The sequence below is a fragment of the Thermobia domestica genome, chromosome 3 (genome assembly GCF_964235325.1).
Source record: "Thermobia domestica chromosome 3, izTheDome1.hap1.1, whole genome shotgun sequence".
Classification (NCBI taxonomy): Eukaryota; Metazoa; Arthropoda; class Insecta; order Zygentoma; family Lepismatidae; genus Thermobia; species Thermobia domestica.
Window position 1 is genome coordinate 49,268,046 of NC_137456.1, and position 22,994 is coordinate 49,291,039.

The following is a 22,994-nucleotide window of genomic DNA, read 5'->3' on the forward strand; positions in this document are numbered from 1 at the left end:
GTTGCAGATCCTTTTCGACACGGGCCCTTTTAACGCAGAGCCATTTTGTCGCGGAGACCTTTTTACCTAGGCCCTTTCGACGCGGGGCTGTTTTGACTCGGGCATTTTGTAGCGGGCCCCCTTGTGACTCGGATACGTTTGACGCAGGACCCTTTTGACTCGGATCCTTTTGTCGTGGTACTCTTTTGACCCAGGCCCTTTTCATGAGGAGCGTTTTGATTCGGCCCCTTTTGACTCGGGTCCTTTTGTTGCGTAGACCTTTTGACCCAGCCCTTTTGATAGGGGGCCATTTGACTCGGGTCCTTTTGTAGCGGGCCTTTTTTTCACTCGGGCCCGTTCGACGCAGAGCCCTTGCGACTCGAGCCCCTTTGTACTGGGAACATTTGACTCGTTCCCTATTGATGAGGGGTGTTTTGATTCGGGTCCGTTTGACGCGGGGCATTCTGACTCGGGTCATTTTGTCGTGGGACCCTTTTGACACGGGCTCTTTAAATGAAGGGCGTTTTGATTCGGGTCTTTTTGACTCAAACCCTTTTATTGCGGAGAGGTTTTGACCCGGGCAATTTTGACTAGGGCCATTTTGACTCGGGCCCTCTTGTAGCGCGGCACCTTTTGACACGGGTTCATTTCAGGCAGGTCTCTTTTGACTCGGGCTCTTTTGTAGTGGGACCATTTTGAGGCGGAGCTTTTGATTCTTGCCCTTTTGACTCCTACCCTTTTCTTGCGGAGAAGTTTGACCCAAGCCCTTTTTTCGCGGGTCCCTTTTGACTCGTGCCCTTTGTAGAGGGGCCACTTTTGACTTCTGCTCTTTTCTTGTGTAGATCTTTTGACCCGGGCCCATTTGACTTGGGAAAGTTTTGACTCGGGCTCTTTTGTAGCGGGACTCTTTTGATCCTGGCCATTTTCATGAGGGGCGTTTCGTTTCGGCCCTTTTTGACTCGGGCCCTTTTGTTGCGGAGACCTTTTGAACCGGGACCGTTTGACGCAGGTCGCTTGGGACTCAAGCCCTTTTGTCGTGGGACCCTTTTGACTCGGGTCCTTTTAATGAAAGGCGTTTTGACTCGTGCCCATTTTTGCGGAGACCTTTTGAACCGGGCCCCTTTTGACGCCGAGCCGTTTGACTCGGGCCATTTTGCAGCGATGCCCCTTTTTGACCCGGGGCCTTTTGACTCCGGTTATTTTGTCGTAGGTCTCTTTTGACCCGGGCTCTTTTTATGAGAGCCGTTTTGATTCGGTCCCTTTTGACTCGGGCCCTTTTGTTGCGGATGCCTTTTAACCCGGGCCGTTTGACTCGGGTTCTTTTGTAGCAGGGCTCTTTTTCAGCCGGGCTTGTTTGAAGCAAGTCCCTTTTTACTCGGGCTCTTTTGTCATGGACCCTTTTGATGAGGGTCGTTTTGATTGGGGCAATTTTGACTCCTGCCCTTTTGTTGCGGAAACCTTTTGACTCGAGCACTTTTGTTGCGGGGTCATTGTGGTCTGGCTCTTTTGTAACATGGTCCATTTTGACTCGGGCCCTTTTGACTTGGGCCCTTTTGTTGCGGAGACGTTTCGACCTGGTTCCTTTTCACATGGGCCATTTTGACTCGGGCCCCTTTGTAGCGGGGCCTCTTTCAATCCGGGTCCGTTTGAAGCAGGGCCGTTTTGACTCGGGTCCTTTTGTTGAGGGCCATATTGACTCTGGCCTTTCGGTCTTTTCCCTTTTGTCAGGCCCTTTTGACATGGAACCGTATATATAACGCAGCAGCTGAAATACCTGGGGCAGGGGGCCTGGGGGAGTATGAGTAAATCGAAGGTAGATCGATCCAGGGCGCAGTAAAATTAATCACATCACTGTTCATATCAATTTATTTTTTCTTTCGACATATCTGGAGATCAGTGTTCTCACTAATAGCCTACAGCGGCGAAAGACGATATACGTTATCAGTGTTATGACTGTTAACGTAATATATATAGGGAATAAAACGAAAAACTCTATATCGGTCTCCCCCCCCCCCCGTTAGAAAAAATCCTGCGGGCGTTAGTGATTATGATGTTGCTTAGTTACTGTATTATATTATTCTATACACGGAATAAATACTTATGTGTTTTATATAATAATAAGAACGTGATCTACATTTATTACGGCCCTTGCTTTACGACAACGAAACATATTCATGTTCAGCGTAATCAGTTTCCATTCACAAATAATTACAGTGAGGCGAATGAAATAATTCAAGCCCGAACATGTCGTAGTAAATTCCTGAAGAGTGAAAAGCGCTAGTAGCAGTTGTTAGCAGTTTTTAGCTTAACATATAAGACAATAATTTGAAAAACTGAGAATACAAATCTTTTCAGAGATGACAGTGCACTGATGCTTTAAATCTATGCCCTTACTCCCTATACCTACGTTATTTCCCTAGTCAAAATAAAAACTCTTCAAAATTAATCAAAATTTCTTATGCAACCATCCCTTTCTTAGAGTACTGCGGTGTCACATACCCGTCACGGCGATGTAAAGGCACTTTTGGCGACGAGGATACCATAAATTATGGCCTAGAACCGAAAAAATGACCCTTAAAACCTGAGTCAAGCGCTATATTCTACCCTCATTATGGTAGTCAGAATTAAATTTCGTAATTTCCCCTAGTGTTGTCCATGATATTATATTTGAGGCTATCTCATCTCGAAAAATATCGTGAAAATGCAGATTCACCTGACAAGGTATACTTGCTCCTATTGAAAGAACTCTGTATTGTCTAGTGTCTAGTCTCGTTGCCAACACTAATTTTTACACACAATAACATACATATTCAAGAGGCACCGATAATCGATAACTATGGTGTGTGGACACGCTATTACGTCTAAAATTTAAACAAAACTTTCTTTTATTTGAAACGTGTTTTGATCAAAACTAATATTAGTTTGAAGATATAAAATGTCCACACGTAGAACGAAAAAGACATGTAAGTTGTAAACATTCGAAACTGCCAAGCTGGGATGAAATATTTTGTTCCTTTTGTGAAATAGGTATAATACAATTTCCTTTATTCTTTTATGGGAATTTAAAAGTTGATGTTCCTAAACATTGAGTTTTGAAACGCTCAACCCAAGAGACAGATAAACATTTTATTTTGTTCTTTTAGTGAAATTACCCGGAACTCAAACAAGCTTTGAATGCATTATTGTCAGCAGAATACAACGGCTCTAGAGAAAAAACTGGTATATCGATATGATAAGTGCTCGAATATGTATTGCGAATATGTTTTCTGTACCACATACGTTTTGCATACATCATATTTCGTTTGTGTTTTGCAACAAACAATTCATTTCGTTTTGAATAACTCTCGTAGATTGAAAAGAACAAAACATTAACGAAATTACTTCCAAGACTACCAACGATTGAGAAAGGAACATGTATAATTATGAAGTAAAGTTTTATTATCGAAACTTTAGACTATATAACTGTGTAGTTGAAACTTCTAGGATGTAAAGCTAAATGATTACCAGCAAGAAATTAGAAGCCTAATTTATCACTCAAGAACAGCCTTGTTTGCTCAAACGTGTAATATCAGTTTAATACTTACCTGTTTTACTAGGCGCTTCTTCTTTATCGTAATCACTGGTAAAATTTAAAACTGAAAGGCATTCAATTTCTTTGCACAACTTCACGAAAAGTAATCCAAAAACTGTAAACCTAGAAAAGAAAAATAATTGTACTGTGTATGACATTGATTAATCTCAGTTCTCTTTGCTCATGTTCTTAATTTTGTTTACGAAGTTAGTGGATAGTTCATAGAAGTCTGAGGTAACTTCCAAGAACCATTGGTAAGTAATTACTTAACCTTCGAAAAATGTGCATTTAGAAGATTGGTTATATCGGGTAATCCAGAATGTACTGAACCTTTAGCGCATGATATAGCGTTCGCATATAGTATCTCAAAGTATAGCTATGAAATCTTTGAGTTTTACGTTCCATGATTATGCTAGCTAGACTAAGGAGACGATCATGAGAAGAAAATGAATGAAATGATGGATTGAAGAAAGTGGAAGGAAACGGGAGAACCCCGAGAAAACCCACGCACACGGTGTTTCTCCACCACAAAGTTCACTTGGCACTAGCTGGGATCAAACCAGAGATCCCATGCAGCAGAGGTGAACGCTCTACCACTGAGCCATCGCGGCCCTAATATTGGAAAATGAAATCTTCAAGTTTTACGTCCCACGCTTATGCCGACTAGGCTAAAGGAGACGCTGTTGATGGAAAAAGAATGAAATAGTGGAATGAAGAAAGTGGGAGAAAAGGGGAGAACCCCGAGAAAACCCATGCACACGGCGTTTCTTCACCACAAAGTTCACTTGGCACGAACTGGGATCAAACCAGGGACCCTATGCACCAGAAGTAAAAGCTTTTCCACTGAGTCACAGCGTCCCCCATTCTCAGGATATATGAGTCACAGAGAGTCAGGCCAATATCATTTGACAGCTGCAAGTTGAAGTTAGTAGATATACAGACTTTAGATATTGTACCGTGACTTTCCGCAAAATTGTACTATATTTTACAATTTTATTTCGTTGTGCAGTTTATGGACAAAAATACATGATCAAAAGCAGCAGCCAAAACATAGTTTGGTCGCTTTCGTTCTGGAAATTTTGATGTATAAGACGTTTCTTGCAATAAGTGACCGATCACAGAAAAATTGTATGATATTCTCGCAAAACTCGAACAAGACTGGAATGTTAATAATCACATCGCCACAGATCTAAACGTCATAACTAGAGCCCGGATTTCCATGCACAAACAAATCTCGAGATATGCATACAAATATGCACGAAAAATAAAAAACTGCATTAAAAATTTTAATATACGTACTGAAGAAAAGAAATACGCACTTAATATACACTAAGAAAATAAAATGTCAATTTCTTTCAAAAATATCTTATTTTAATGACCTCTGTTGGAATGAACTATGAACGTTTTCCTTAGGTTTTCTTCTGACACCCACTGCATTTATCAGTGACAAACGTTTTGTAGATCATAAAGTTCCTTTCTATATCAGCAGAAGTCACTGGTACATTTGAAAAACACCAAACGTGTTTTTGTGTTAGGTCTTTTTCCAATTCCATGTTATTACCATGAAGTACATTTGCAACGTCGCATACTGTTTTGTACTCGGTTTTTTGCCTAATCCTTGGCAAAGTTTATCTGACGCTATTTTCGCAACACTGTCAGTTTCACTGGACAAAGTCTGCGATAAATTAGTCCAACAAGGAGAGTGAATGCTGCAAAGCATTCTTACGGGATTCCAACTGTCTGATAATTTCAGGTATTCTCGAGTTGTTGTGTATGTACTTAATTTTGTTCTCAATGCCACTTATAGAGAAACGATTTTGTGACACATAAATAGCGACTGTATTGGGATTTGGTGAGTTTACAACTTTCTTTACTTGATTTAAGTTATCTGAATAATGGAACACAGTTTCTAGCCACAGTTAAAACAGGCTGCGAAGGTACTGGAACATTTTTCGCAACTTCACAAAAAATACGTACACGCGATGGAACTTTCACAAATACTTTCTTTACATTTGATACAAGAGTGTCTACTGCCGGATATTGGCATCTGATTGTTTCTGCTACGTGATGAAGACTGTGTGCAAGACAAGTCAGGTGAACTAATTTAGGATACAGCACTTTATTCTATTATTCTATACAACATTTTATTCTACAACTATGTTTACAAAGTGATTCAGTTTACTTTAAATCTAACCTAGTTTTTTGTGATATGAAATATGCTAGTATGCAGCAATAAATATGCTAGTGTCCTACAAAGTTTCCGAAAATATGCATACACATCGAAATTCACTCAAAATATGCACTTACATGCGCTATAACATGTGTCTCAAACGAATCCTTACAAGCTCCTCGGGGAAAAAAAAACTATTTTACATATGTTTCTGCATGTTACTATAAACATGCATTATGAATATAAATTCGGGCTGTAATCATAGCAATCAATATTAAACAATTTGAAGTAAATTGACTACTAAAAGGACTCTCGACCTCCGAACACAAGATCTGACTCAAAAACATTTACTCGATTGAGTTTTCATATGGGTATCTCTACTGAAACTTAACAAATTGGAGGTATTTCTGCTGATCACCAGTGACAAGCAAAGGACATAAAAGATCGTTGTCGTGGTGAGTGAAAGCTCAAGAATTTGTGGAAAATCTTACACGGAACCTCCGGAAGGTTATGCTGTGCGTTTGGTGGGATTGGAAGGGAATTGTTCATCATAAGCTGCTACCGTCATGTACAACAGTAGATTCGGACTTGTACTGTCGGCAATTAGCAAGAGTAAACTTAGGAGTTCAAAAGAAACGACCGGAACTGATCAAATGAAAGGATGCCATATTCAACGCGAGACACGTACATTTTGAACGATCCGTCAGGTATTGAGACAACGTGGTTAAGAGGGTTTAATGGATCCATCATATAGCCCGGACCTGGGACTGTCAGACTATCATTTCTTTCGGTCTCTGCAGAACTTTTGAATAGTGTTAGGTTAGTTTCAAAAATGAACTGTAGAAACCACATGCCACTTTTCTTTTTTCTTTTCTTTTATACCAGAAACCACAGAAATTCTACAGCGACGGAGCCGTGTTGGCGAAAAAAAATGGCAGAAAGTTTATTGAGAATAATAATGCATATTTGGTTTTATAAAGTTATTTTCTAATTACAATAAACGTCTTCTGAATTTTGACCTCGAAAGACTGAGTACTTTTTAGACAACCTGATATACTATATTTTAGTTTTACAAGATTTAATTTGAATTGTATATTTCGCATTTGCGAATAATTGACATATATATCTGTTTTTGCCGTTTGTACAGTAGTTTTTACGTTTAATAATTAGTCTAAAGTTATAACTTTTTTTCTGATTTTGAATTTGTTAGTTATGATATACATTTCTGTAGTTTGAAATCATAATTAAAAAATATAGAAATTTAATTTAACACTATTTTAACTTTTCACACTCATTCCGTCCTCTCCAGGTTGTAAAAAGACAAATGAGTCACTGAATCGTTCAAATAAACCGATTCTTTTTAGCGAGCGATCTGTTCAGTGGCGCTCATAGAAATGAACAGTTTTGTCCATCACTAGTAGTGACTTTTAGAGATTCCAGGTAGATTTCATTGATTCATTTATTTTCCTTCTTTTAATGAAGCAATTGCCACTTTGCCAGTCATAAATTTACTCCCTCGTCAACTACTACTTCAATCAATCATCTGGTGAAAACATTTCGTAATAAGCTTTGTCAAAACATTAAAAAAAAAAAAAAAAAAGACAAATAACTCGACGCTCTCAACCCAGTATTGTTATCTAGATAGGAATTGCTCAAAACTGTAACACTTATTTAGTAATGTAGAAATATCATTACTCATTTATATCTTTCTGACAGGTTAATGAGGGAAATAACAGTTCTCGTACTTCTCAATATTGAAAATTAAATGTCTTCCTCTCAGGTGTAAATTGTTTCCAATTCATTTCTGAATATATATATGTATATTGAATGACGGTTAGGCTAAAGGAGATTGTGATGATAAGAAATGAATGAAATGATGGAGTTTTGAAGACAGAGGGATTAAAGGGAAGGACCCCAACAAAACGCACGCGCACGGTGTTTGTCCACCACAGAGTTCACTTGGTCTGAGCTGGGATCGAACCAAGGATACGGTGCATGAGAAATGAATGCTTTACCACTGAGCCACCGTGGCCCTATATTGAATAAAAATGTGAAATCGTTAACAGATTCGAGTTGTTAAGGGTTTAGTACTTTTTATTTTTGTTTTACGAAAAAGTGGAAAAATATTGCCACTATTCCTATGGAAGGGAATTTCATAATTTGCACGATACCCATAGTGATAAAATTGACATTCTCCAGGGAGAACAATGCTTTTAATGTTAGATACATACATACTTGTATTTACAGTGATATACGCAGGGAATGGGTGTCCTAGGGGTCCGGACATCCCCGAAATCCCGAATTTTCAGTAAATTTATGCTATTTTTAGCGGTGATTTTGGAAATTTTAATATAGTTTATCCTTATATTGGTTCTGGACTTCTCGAAATAAATTACTTCGTAGTGTCTGAGTATAAAATAACTAAGGACAATCCTTTTTTTTATCGTATCTTTTCCTTAATCGAAGAGGTCTTATATTATCAAAATCATAAAAGAAAGTCTTTCTTAGTTTGTTTAACGTGTGACACTTGAAACAATATGGTACTCTTTGCACACTCTTAGTTTCTCCTTTGTTCGTTGTGCGTCGCTATTGTAGTCGTACCCCATTGGAAAATATCAAAGAGATGTAGTGACATTAATCATCTTTGCTATCCAGTTTATCATAATGTACATAGATCTTTGAATGAGCTCAAAGCAAACAAAGAACATGGACACGTTATGGTCCAAAAGGTCAGCTTTTGTGTAAACATTTCGTGCGGAAAGATTTGAATCAGTATAAGACCAAGTTCTAATGTGACAAGTGAAATGCAGGATAGTAAATCTTACAGCAGCAAGAGCACCTTATATGAAAGAATATATTTACGAATTGATTATATGTCAAACGTAAATGTATAAATTCTTTTTTCCTCTTTACAGTCTGTTTACATTTAATTTAGTGGCTGTTCTTTCTTTACTTGTTGTAGTTGAGTCATATTTCAAGTAATCTACATTCATGCACAAGCATCTTGGATAAAATATACTACTTGGTGGTGACCAATGGCGTGTTTAGGGGGGCTTCTGGGCTTAAGCCCCCCCGAAATCTTACTATAGTAAAGTATATGAAATATTTTGCAGAATTTTCATATTTTCAGGCAAAGCCCCCCCCCGAAACAAAATCGTAAATACGCCACTGGTGGTGACTAACAAGAACAGCAGAGAACAACTATAATGCCAGAATTTTATTAGGGTTGTCAACTTTTCAAAAGGGAAATATCAGACACCCTCTTGGAATAAGTATACTCGCTTGCGCAATTCCCGGGGGGATGAGGGGGATATGTCCCCTCCAATCTTGGAACTGAGTGGAAATGTCCCCCACAATAATCCGATTTGAAATGTGTTTTTGGAGAGAAATTAGGTTATTTTTAGTCCGATTGCCATAAAGGAACGGGAAATGAAATTGATGTGCCGCAGAATAAGCCTCAAATCTGCCCGCTTCCCAACGTTGGAGACAACTCTGCTCCTCTGATCCTCCACAACATTGTTTTCCAACATCATAATTGTTATTGACATTGCAAAACAACAACAACAAAAAAAGTTTATGGTAACTGTCTTACCCGCCCTCCTCCCCCAATGTTGAAGACAAATTTGTGCCGCTGGGTATATACTCTTATGATTGTGACACCATCGCTCGTTAAATATGTGGGCAACCTGAAAGTGGTTACGGTACTTCACATAAAATTGAGCGAGTCGGAGTTCGAATTTAATAAATTTAGTTATCTTTGAAGAATCTATTAAACTTACTTATTCCAGTTTTGGTTAAGACGGCAATTTTTGTAGTCTGTCATCAATAATACATCGTATTTAAAACAGAAAAGCAATTATAACTGGCAATATAATTATGACATGCACAAAATATACTTGAAAAATAAGTCTTATCAGTTTCACTGGGTCTGGTAATGTTTCATAATGTTTGCATACTTTTGCTGGATCTGGATGCATTATTTAATTGGAAGATGTAGCTGAGGATGAACCAGTGCTAGCTGCGCTCTTGAAAATGTACTTCTGTTGACCTTTAACAGTCATGTTGACCTTTAGCAGAAAATGCCACTTCAAATATGCTAGATTTAGTTAAAAATAAGACAAAGTGGCATCACTGTCACCTTATAAACGATAACATTACTTCGACAGTCTAACCAATTCGTTGCGGAATGAAACTGCGCTATTGCCGTAGATCAGCTGGTTGTCAAATGCTGTTCATATTAGAATCCAGTTTCAACTAAATCTACTTTCCACGGAATTAAGAAATAATCTGAATAGAACAGAGAATAGGACTGGTAGGAGGAAAAATTACCGAACATTAAACGTCCGTTTTTCAGGTCGAACTGGGCACCGGATAAGGAGATGAAAACTGAACTGTCCTGTAAAATACCGGACTGTTGGCAACCCTAAATTTTACTGTAAAATGTAATAGTTCAAACAGACGATAGAACATCAATGTTGATTAAAGAGGGTAGTAGCAAACAGGATAAATAATAAATTTTGCTAAAGGCAGTGAATAGGATCATGCGAAACTTACATTTTTGAATGAATGGGATATTGATATCCACCGTTAATATCACCGTTACACGTGTAGATATTAACAGATTGATTCCATTAACAAGCTATGCCGAGATAATCCATCCAGCTGTTAATTGTAGAGAAAAAAATCAAAAATTCGCTTTCATTCAAGTTATCGTGTGAATTAACGGATGGGCATAATTCACCGTTACCTGTTAATATGTTAACGGATTAACTCCAATCAACGGACTCGACAGAGAGAATCGTTCTACCTAGGTATTAAAAAATAAAAGAAATCGCTTTCGTTCAACGATTATCATGTGGAGTAACGGATGAACATATAATTCACCGTTACGTGTTCATATGTAACGGATTGACTTCATTGACAAGCTCGGAAGAGATGATCATTCAAGGTATCTATTGCAAAAAAAATCAAGAATTGTCTTTCGTTCAAGAGTTATTGTATGGAAGTAACGAAAGAACAGACAGGACATTAACATCTTATAAACTTTGCTAAAGACAGTAATAAGGATAACACAAAACTTATTTGTATGAGATTTGGGGTATGGATAGCCACCGTGATCAATTAAGATATTAACCAATTGACTACGATCAATGAACACGAAAGAGAGAATCACTCTACCTATGTAATACAAAACACACACACACACACACATATGCGCACTGACTACGCACAAGACTTTTAGTTTGATAGAAATAAAATAAAATAAATATTTCTCATTTGCCAATATCAAAAAAAAAAAAAAAAAAAGAAGCAATTAAAACATGAGGTGGAAGTTAAAATTTCTAACTTCTAAAACATAATTGTTTGTTTCAAATGTGTTTCTGGGAAGGCAACCAAGCAACACACTTCCCCTTCCTGGCCTGGCCTCTCTCTGACCTAGTCCGCACAATAAAAAATGGAACTATATTCTGAATTGAATCGCATATTTTCGGTTTATGTTATAGCACAGCCTTTTATGACAGTGTTCATAAAAGATTTTAAGTAAAAGGAAGTCAACCAAAAAACATTGAAACTCCCTTGAAAACATATAACATGCCCCACTATTGATACGCACCCACATAAATTTTGGAAAGGCGGCGCCGTTGCACCACACACACACACACACACACACACACACACACACACACACACACACACACACACACACACACACACACACACACACACACACACACACACACACACATTCAAGAATTAACTTTCGTTCAAGAATTATCGTGTTAAGTATCCTATTGCTAAAAATAAGGGTAATTTACTTAATGGTAAAAAAAAAAAAAAAAAAAAATACGATTTTCTGGAAAACGACTCTAACGATTTTGCTAGTACTTCATATATCAAATTTTCAAATACAACCCAATCAGGTGGTGTAAGTCATTTCTCTGGGAAAAATCGAAAAGGATAATGTATTTTAGAGGGTAAGTTTTCATTCGGATGATTTTCTCAAAAAATGACAGGCGATTTTGTTCATATTTAATTAATAACTCTATAATATTATATAAATTATTCTCTATGGAAAAAAAAAATAGAAAGAGTACACAGCAAAAAATGGGTGTTGAATTAACACAAAATGGCTACCACTTTAGCGTGTTACATTCGTGTTAAACAAAGCACATCGCCTTCCTAGCATGTTATAAATAACTAATAAAAACGACTAGCTGTGAGAATTTGCAGTTTTTTATTGTACGGTAAGCAAAGATTTACGCAGCATATTTTACATTTATACAAACCAACTAATTACGTTTTATGTGTTGTGTAATCGGTGATAATAACAACTTTGTAAACTTATAAATTGTCTGGCAGCAGTTACAAGAATAATAGTTCTGTCATCTTCTGACATGCTAAGACATAAGAATAACAGATAAGGAAAACAGATGGCCGCACTGTTATTCATGTAACTGTTGTCAGATGATTCACAGGTTTACAACAATATAATTGTGACCGATTACATAAAACATAAAATGTTATTCGTTACTTAGTATAAATGCCAAATGTATTGCGTAAAGCTTTGCTCATCCTAAACAATGAAAACCAATGCAAACATTTATAGCCAGTAACGAGGTATTTCTGATATGTTCGGAAGGTGATGTGCTTTGTTCCACCAGAGCTATATAATTCATTGGAGACTATCACCTACCACATTATTGTGTTTTTCAGATGTAAAGCATCACGGGCAGTAGCCAATGCTGTGCGATATTCCGCGTGGTGTTGCCGGATTTCGGACTCCCCTTTCCCTTCTCGCTCTTCCTCTAGTTGAGATTATTACACATACATTGGCAACATTATTCACAATGTAAATATACTATTCCAGCAAACTCAAAAATTTTGGCTGTGTATCCTAGAAGTATATATAGCAACTGAATAACCTACCTATTAACTTATTCCAGTGGAACTGCTTGACTTTCCAAACTATTTCCAGCCCTGAAATGAGGTTCATCTAGTATATGTTTAGTAAACTTATTTAATAGTTAATGCAAATTAGGAACGTTTATAATAAAATAAGATTTTTAAAAAAAGAAAAAAGAAAACATAATCAATACAGTTTCTGTACCTAATTACAAGGACGCTGATTTCTCTGTAAATTGGGGGGGGGGGTGCATTCAGATGCAGAAAGCATATATGATGATTTTACGACAAACTGCGTTCAAACTGCGACAAACTCCTGACCATCCTGTTCGAAATCACCCAGTGGATCGCTTTGACTTCTCCTCCTGTCACCTTCAGCCAGACATTGCTCATCCACTCAACACAAATCTCCCTCTCACAAAACCCATCACTCCAGAAGATATCAGTATAGCCATTGCACGCAAACGTAACACCGCACCTGGCACCGACAATATCTCATATCGTCATGTTAAAGAAAGTTCCTACGCAGTTTTCTACATTCTTTCTCTCATATTTACGTTCATTCTTCGCACTGGCTACATACCATTACCATAAAAGACTTCAAAAATACTTATGTTTCTTAAACCCAACAAACCAGCTGACAATGTCTCCTCATATCGACCCATACAATTGACTCCAGTTTTCAGCAAGATCTTAGAAAAAATCCTAGTGAAACGACTACATACACATCTCACCCGCTATAATCTATTGCCATCTTATCAAGCAGGATTTCGTACTAATTTCAGCATTAATGATCAGTTATTACGCCTCCTTAACTACATCACCAATCACTATAATACTTCCCAGCCGTCTTGTTTAACTCTCTTCGATCTGGAAAAAGCTTTTGACAAGGTTTGGCACCACGGGCTTATATATAAACTTGTGAACTTTCGTCTCCCCCTAACTTATATTCGATTCATATATAATTTTTTGTTCTGTCGCCTAGCATATGTTACCATTAATCACACCTTCTCCCATCCAATATTTCTTCACTCTGGAGTACCGCAAGGATCATCTCTTTCTCCATTGCTCTATCTTCTTTACGTAGCTGACCTTCCAACTCTACCCACTAATATCCATGTGTTCCAATACGCAGACGACACCGCCTTTTTAGCATTAGGTAAAACCATCCATCAGCTGAACGTCCCAATGCAATCTGCTATAGATTTATTTGTCGATTGGTGTAAACAGTGGCGTCTAAAGATTAATGCTCTCAAAACACAAACTATAGTTTTCTTACCGCCTAAAAAGCGCACTAAGGTGCAGAGAAACCCCAATCTTCTTCATATCACAGTAAGCGACACACGTCTTCCACTCAGCAAAACTGTTACATACCTAGGACTTACCTCAGACACACATCTTACCTGGAAGGCTCATCTGCAGCATATCACAACCAAAGCTTACAATTGTCTTAATTTACTCAAACGTCTTACAGGCACTACTTGGGGTCTCAGTCCAACCACTGTACTAAACACCTATAAAGTATTTTTACGTCCAGTCATCACATACGCTCATCTAGCTTGGATCGCCGCACCTCTCTCATTCTACAATAAATTGAAGATATTGAAACGACATGCACTCCGCATTGCCTACAGAATCAAACTACCTAGTCCGACACATGAACTTTATCAACGTATGCCCTTTCCAGATATTCTCTTCCATCTTGAGTCTCTCCGTATCAAGTATATCATCACACGTCTTCAAGATCTCCATCCACTTCTTACCGATACGATGACAGCACATGTAGATTTTCCACTTTGTGACCCTATTCTCCACACACCTTTAGCACTGCTCTTTACTCTCTACCACTACACTCTACCTCCAAACCACCGTTATCTACCCTTAGCCGAAGAATTGAAGACCGACGATGTCTCACCCTTCATCTGTTCATCGTTTGCACTGTAACACCTCTGTCACTAATATGGGCTCCCACTGTTTTTCATCAATGCTTGGAGTAGCCCCCAAGCGAGAAGAATAACCTACATCTGTTTACTATCATAACCCTATGCTATGTCTGCTGTGTATCGCACTTCACCACATCATGTTCATCACCCATTCTTTCATGATTGTGATCCAAAGATCACAATGTCCTACCTCCAAGTGAGCGTATAAATAAATAAATAAATAATAAATAAATAATAAATAAATAAATAAATAAATAAATCAATAAATAAATAATGTATCAATAAAACTGTCAATCACAAATTGTCCTTTCCTATTTTACCACTTCTTCCTTACAGTCAGTATTAAAATATCCCATAAACCAACCCTCAGTATTTTCTTCCCTCGTTCTACTGACACCCATCTTCCCATAGAGGGCGCAACCCTCGAGCGGTTAGCTAGTCTCCGGCTAGCAAAAAAAAAAAACTTTGTTCCATTGCCACAGAGAGGGCGTAGCCCTCTGAGAGGCAGAAGAAGTCTATAATTTTCCAGAAATATATTATATATATTAAGGATGCGCACGAGAGAAGATTTGTGTCTGTCTCGTCTCGAAAATGTGCTGTAAAAGTGATATATCGACTCGAAAAATGTATATTTCTCTATTGGAAGAGCCGTGTTTCGACTCGAATTTCGTCAGGAAAATCCTGTCTCGACTCGTCTCGTGCGCATCTCTAATGTATATGAAAGTCAATTTTCGTATTTTCCTTTCCAAAAAGAAAAAAAAAAAGCGTTGTTTGAATTAACACACAATTAACACGTAAAAGTGATAGTCATTTCGTGTTTTTTTAAAAATAAATTTGTAGAGTACCATTAATGTGATTTTATTATTCTTTTTATAAACAAATATTTCATTCCTAATTCTAACATATGACAGAATTTCTTATGAACAATATCTACGAGGCAGAGTTGGCGTGAGTCAATTAAAACTTGACCCACGACCCACTGACCCACCATCCACCATGACCCACTATGACCCACGACCCACCATGACCCACTCTGACCCACCATGACCCACCACCCACGGTGACCCACCATGACCCACCACCCACGGTGACCCACCATGTCCCACCACCCACGGTGACCAACCATGACCCACTACCCACGGTGACCCACTCTGGCCCACCACCCACCGTAACATACTCTGACCCACCGTGACCCACCACCCACCATGAACCACTCTCATCCACTTTGACCTATTCTGACTCACCAAAATCCGTCATCAACTCTGAACACGATCCACGTCCTCTTCTGAACTGACTAAAGAGTTTACACTTGTAATAAAACAAGACTGTGAAATTGTCACCAATCGGAGTTTGAATTTCTAGTCAATCGCTCAAGCACCACTGTTACAATAACGGTGAATCTGATCTTTACGATATAAAATGGTAAAGTGTTTGTCAGTGAGGAAATTGAAACAGTTCGAGGTGGGGGGAAATTAGTGTGTGCCTAAAATATATTTGTACTAAGAGAGTATTCTTTCAAGTGTTAATTTCTGAATGCATTCCACAAGAAACTTCTATTTGCAGGAAAATACCCTGTACAATATGGAAAATATTATGGTTTCTCAGTTCATAGTATTTTTCTCACAAAAGACTTGAAAAATCAGTTTTTCATAGTTTATAAACGTGCTCGAGTACCCTATGTGAGAGCACCTCCATGAAGTATGTTCATAATTGTAATTTGTGTAATCACTAAAAACGCCACGTTAAATTTAAATTACAAATATGCATAATTGCAATTATTATGAATATTTATTCAAAGTAGTTTATCTAAAGCAAAGAAGAGACTTACTAAAAATTAGGTACAAAGTTGAATAACACAAATAAGCCATTAGTAATACAAGTATATATTTTCCGTAACTCGTAATTTTCCACCTTAAAACAAATCTGAAATCGGATTTATTTCCTGTTGGTAACATTTTGGCGGTAAATCATCCGCAGTGGAATGATGTCCATCCTTCAGCCAAGAAATAACTAGCTCGTCTACTTTGAGCATGTCTAGCGGTGGGCCATGAATATTGATGAGCAACAAGTTAGACAATGTTTGAGCACTTAGTCTATTTCTAATATCAGTCATCTGTAAATTCATAAGGGGAAATCCCCGTTCGCACTCTGTCGTGGAAATACTTCTACCAGGGTTGGCAAGGTAATTTACTTGTTACGTATTTTACATAAATTACGCGTAATTTACTAGTAATATACGTCATGTAGAAAACCAGTTTTTTACGCAGACGTAGAAAACTATATTTCTTTCATTAAAACTAAGATCATTTTGAATAGTCGGTTATATTGTAAGCTTAGTTTTCTTATTTAAGCATTAAAACATTATTATCTTCGAAACATTATATTGAAAAGTAATGGGTTCATGCCAAATCATAGTAGTAAAAAATAATTTTGGATAGCCCCTCGCCGGCCCACTACTACTACGCCCGGCCAGGTACTTTCCACCTATAAGCACACACACAAGCACAACCACTCAACATATACGCATACACATTAAAAATATGTGTTGGTTCTGATATGTTTGAAAGTATCAAGTAACCTTTTGATTATAACAATTTATTGTTATACCTTTGCAGCTTTTAATATAAAACTCGAAACATTTCTGTATACTTTGAAACTTCTATTAGAAAAGAAAAAGAGATTGACTGTTAGGCTCATTTCACCTGCATATTACACACTAGCACACACACATAACTGATACGAAAAATACTGAACAGAATATTGAAATACTGAAATTTTAGAATAAACTGATTTGTTTTTCCTCCACGTCTCAACGATACTATATATACCACTTCACTTAGTACTGGGACATATTGAATTTTCGATGTAAAAGTTATTAGATTCTCATTTCAAACACACACAACTGAAAAAATATAAAAGTACCCAACAGAACATTATACTACATTTTTCAGAATGAACTCATTTATTTTGCTCTTTTCTTCCAAGTCCAACAACAACACTAAATATATTACTTCCCTTAGCACTTGACTATCATTTGAACTTTTAATGTAGAAATTTTTCATGCTCATAATAAATTGACAAAACTGAAGAAAATACTCAACAGAATATTGAACTACTTGTTTCTTTGTTGTTTGTTGTTTTTGGAAAGAAACAATTTGTCTTACTTCCTAGTTCGAATACTGAATATATTTCACTTGGTTCCAATAACACTGAGTATACCATTTCATTTAAAACTTAGGCATTATTTGAATTTAAAAAAATGTTACATGCCATTTCCATTATAGTTTAGTACAATTCGAACACAATACTCTTAATCACACTAATATTCATAACTTGAGTGGTCTTGTAATTTGAGGGTGTAGTATATTTGAAGTAGTTTCTTCGAACGTTCGAAGCTGAGCCGGTTCCTTGTAACGTTATGGACAAAGGACCAATTTGAGAAAAGTCTTTCAATTTGCGCTGAAGATGCTAGGATGTTCAGTAACTTCATAGCAAATTCCTACAACTCCTTATGTTGCCGAGTAGCGAAATATCAGAATGTGTGTGTTGTAATTTCCTTCTTCATAAGTTCTTCAAATTTTCCACATTTTCCCCGATATTGCTGGTAGCTAGTTATATCGTAAAATCTCCTTAAGGGCCGAGGTTTTCCAACAGAAACTCCTCTACTTGTTCGTGATGCTTTTCTCAGACATTGCAGAAAGTCGTCACAAATGGAGACCACGAAGGCTTACCATTGTTGTATTGCACAATAGTTTCTCCCACGGCTTCTCTGGCATAAAGCTTTTCTCGATTACAGAGGGTTTAAAACATGGAACATGATGAAATGGGTTTTGAACAGTCACGCGTGCCAACCGTATTATACAATGCTACTTTACAAAGCCAATACAAAATTCCCAGTTTATGCTTACGGATTAAGTTTTACAAAATCCAGCTAGATTCCATACAATTTTAGGAAGAACTTTTTTAAAGCTCAGCGCGTAGAACGTTTTCTTTTAATTTGTAGACCCGTTTCTAATTTTTACGCACTTTACGTATTTTACGTAAATTACCCGTTTATACGCGTATTGTACGCGTCACGTAGAAACCTTTTTTTTTACGCGTAATTACCCAACCCTGACTTCTACCCGATTTCTGCAACTTCTCATCGACAATCTACTTGTTAGATTTAAGTCTCATAACGATTTTTCTTGGTCAGATTTGAAATACTCAGCAAGAAGCATCATCTCTCTATCACCATACAACATCTTTTCTATATCGACCATGTCAGTTGGCAATGTCGACCCATGTAGAACAGAAACTTCATCTACAGCGCCTTTGATAGGAAATCTTGTGAATAAATTATCAATTAAAGCCTGATAAACTGATGATTTTTTATTTGTTTATAAATTTAATTTTTGTAATTACACATGAAGGTTTGATACCATTACCAAGTTCCCTCCCCTGTCTAGAAAGCGAAAGGGAACGAGGTTCCTGGAAAGTGTTCAGAGGTGAATGGGAATTTCCCTCCTTCTTCAACTTCAGTTACCACACTGCTGTTTTCCATGTGCGAAATTACGATGAATTTCAATTAAATTATCATAGTATAATTATTTCCTTGTTCAATTATCAATACTTTTCAGTGGAAAAAAGGATGAAATTTCAGTTCCAAATCAAAGTAAGTAGACCAACGTAAAAGGAGAAAAAGTGTAAAATTTTCCATACAATTATGCGTACAATCCAAACTTCAAATTTCTGTGTAATTAAGCTCACAGTTCAAATTTTATGCCTAGTTTTCTCACAACTTTATGGGTTGATTGCCCTGTGCTGTAAGCGCTCCATATAATAAACATAAGCTTCAGCAATTATTATAGCAGAAAGCAATGGCTATATGAAGCAATCACTGTATTTTTTGTTTCTGTTTTTTTTTTTCTTAAATAACATCGATCGTTTTCGATCATTTTTACAAACCAACTCACTAACAATTTTCCATATGTAGAAAGTGCCCTCCCTCCACATAAAGGAGAATTTTTAAAAATGCTAGGACGCATTCTGTTTATTTTCAATAAAGAGTTAATACACTGATTTCACCTCCGTAAGTTTAACGGCTTGCGAAATACTCATTTTTTTTTTCGCAAAAATTCGGATCCTTACTACCTCCTTAGGATATTATGCATTATAATAAAAGCAATATAACATCCCGATTTGGATTAAGGCCTAACTATATACCAAAAGTAATTTCATTTGACTTTGCAATTTGACCGTGATGATCAGGCACACTCAATTTTTTATATAATAATTTATATATTACAGTGATTCAAAAATGTATTTTTTCCAGTAGTTAGCTCTAAAAACTCACAGGTCTCCAAAGCCAAGTTGTAGTGTAAGTCCTATTGCTATTATTACAATTAAAAATATCAATATCCAAAAGTGCCTGAAGTTCTTTTTTCACTTGGTTAAATATACTCACCTCAGATAAGTAGACAGAAACAAATGGAAAAGGAAGGGAAATGAAGGTCTTGAAACTAAAACGGAGACAAATTTACCAGTTTTCAGAAGACACTGTCTACAATCCAGTGAGCAGAGAGGGTCGGTAGATCATACTGAGTCTGTGGGTCGCAGTGGGTCACGATGGGTGGTGGGTCGCAGTGGGTCATGGTGGGTGGTGGGTCACAGTGGATCATGGTGGGTGGTGGGTCGCAGTGGGTCACGGTGGGTGGTGAGTCACAGTGGGTCATGGTGGGTGGGTCGCAGTGCGTCAGTAGTATTGGCCCCACTTTACCGCGTTTTGGACTTTGACCCCGACCTTTATGACGTCATAGGTCAAAGGTCAATGACCTTGGCCCAGGGTCAATGACCTAGGGGTACTTAGGACCACCCCCTCTAAATTTTGGGAGGGGTACCATGGCCCACCCCCTAAATTTTGGCAGGGGTATCCTCATCCGCAAAAAAAGTTCGCATATACTGTAACTTCCACATTTTCATAAATAACTCGCTTTTCTGACTATATTATCGCTTCTTTGTGCTTTCCTTAACAAAGCAGTGTAATAATGCATAATTATTTATTATTTTAGAGAAAAATAAAGCAAAATAAGAAAATTATAAGCAAAAAACCTTTAATCTTATGAAACCTTAGTGTGTCAAATAATTACACGAAGAATATTCCGTGGGAAAAAAGAGGGAAAATGACACAGGTATTAGGAAACACTCATTAACATGTGAAGCTATTGAACAGAAACATGAACTGAAGAGTCAACTACGTATTTCTGCGTTTAATATGCAATTCATACTTCATGCACAGTTCCAATATGCAAAATCAGTCAATATCTTCAGTTGAAATTACTGATATAGGGAGAAAATGACTATTTAAAACTTCAGGTGTGAACGTGTGCTTGGAGCGATTTATGAGCATTATTACAGCATGTTCTTTCATGAATTGTCTCGGTGGTCAAGCGTGTTTAGTAGTGTTCTTGAAAGTCTAGCATCGGAGGGCGGCAGTTCGAATCTGCATCCTGGCAGTTTTGATTTTTTTCAACATACGGAAACATTTCTTTAAATATAAAGTTCTGCTTTGAAGTGCTTGAAAAAAAATCAGATGAACTATCACGTTTCAAAGCCTGTTACATTTGTTCACCCTGTCATCATTTATATACGAAGACGCTAAAATGAGGAACGTTAACATTGTTATAATGGGAACAACTTTCTGATTTGAATACCAACCTTAAATCACACGTCCAAAATGAAAATTATTCATGTTCTGATACCTATTGTAATATACAGGTGTGTATAGATAGAGAAAGAAAGAGAGAGAGAGAAAGTATGTGAGAGAGATAGAAAACAATATATGCTGTAATTTTAATTACAACGTAAAAAGTTATTGCAATTCATAATCTGGATTTTTACAAAGCGATTTGAACGCTTGAATCGACTTAATATTCATAAAGCATCTTTTTCTTGAAGTGTCGCAAATACTGTAGTCCGATGCTTTGTAATATGTGCCATAGAAATAAATGCATGTTTTTAACAGGATAGTATCGTCTACCTTTTGCTTCAATTGATGGTATAAAATAATGTTGAGTTGATTTTAACATCCATTTCAGCATCGAGGCTATATGAGACGTTTACCTACTGATTAGCGTGAAATCCGAACCACATGAGCTCACACCGGGAATCGAACCGGGTCTCTTACGTCAAAGGTGCGTATGCTAACCGCTTAGCTACGAAGGAACTCGGTATGAAACTAGAATAGCACACATTACCCCATATTATTTCACCGAAAGATTTCTGTTTTATGATCAGTTAAAAAAGTATTTCTGGACACCGTAGCGAAAAATGTATTTGCTTTTTCAAGTAGTGTACGAAAAATACAAAGAATAAACACAGTAGAAACGAAACCAAGAAATGAATTCAAAGTAAAGTGCTTTGCCTCTCTCGAATAAATCACTCAATGTATTACAAGTGCATATCTCGTGCATTTCCAGTAGAATTATTAAAACGCGCTGGTTTTATAACTTGGCTGTGTGGTCTACTGGTTAGCATGTGTGTCTGTGGTGTATAGGGTACCGGGTTTGATTCCCGGTGGGAGAACTTTTGGAATTTTAAATGTTCTCGACGTGTCTGTGTTTGTGTCCCTATCATTCAAGGTTACTGTAAAATGTGTATAACTGAGTAGGAAATATACAGAAAGTACTGATAAGGGGAAAGTAGACTTTGGTAAGTGAACTTCGGGGCCGCCTTTCGCGACGTAAATTAAGAAGAAAATAAGTGTGTTTAGCGAGGCGCTTGAAATTACAGTAATGATTGACGGTTCGGTTCCCAGTCCGGTTTTCTTTCAATATAAGGATATTTTATTTTTTCTAAATACAACGTTACATTTTTAACATTTGAATTGGTTATAAAAACAAAATCAGATAAACTGTCAGCTTTCAAACCTCTGTCACTTTTATTCATCATCTGTTTGTATACGAAGATGACGCTATGGAAATGCTAGCACTACCAAAGTTCAAATAGATTTCTAAGTTAATATCAAATTGAAAACACCCGCCCAAAATGAGAATATATGTTTCTGCTTTATATGTATAGTTCAATTATACCAAACAAAATCCGCTATCCCCATTCCCTTTGGCGGTAGGGGTAACTTTAAAATTTTAAAGTGGGACCCCCATTTCTTATTGGACATTTCGATTCTCCAGAAAAAAGTGACTGATTTCACCCAGAATTGAAAACAATTCCTTCACGGATGGCACTTTAATCGATACGGGAAAAGGAGGGGTAGCAAAACGTTATGAAAATGACTTTTGTCAGATCCGTGCTCTGTAGTCATACAGTTAGCATACTGGACTGCACAGTCAGAGATCCTGATTTCAATTCCTAGTAACCCTAGGGGAACACCAAATGAGTACATAACAAGTAGTGACTATTTTCATGAATATATGCATCATATAAAAATCGC

At 37.2% G+C, this 22,994-nt stretch overlaps 1 protein-coding gene across 4 annotated transcripts in view; it reads right to left on the reverse strand.

Annotated features, from left to right (window-relative positions):
• LOC145680381 (glycine receptor subunit alpha-2-like) overlaps nt 1–22,994 on the reverse strand; it is a 212,697-nt gene that overhangs the window by 97,280 nt on the left and 92,423 nt on the right. For 2 of the 4 annotated variants that reach the window (XM_081750812.1, XM_081750816.1), the window contains one exon: nt 3,564–3,673. The exons of the other annotated variants lie outside the window; for them this stretch is intronic. In XM_081750812.1, the coding sequence (XP_081606938.1) occupies nt 3,564–3,673 (110 nt within the window). Of the gene's footprint in view, nt 1–3,563; nt 3,674–22,994 lie in introns of those variants that run through there. 4 annotated transcript variants of the gene reach the window in all.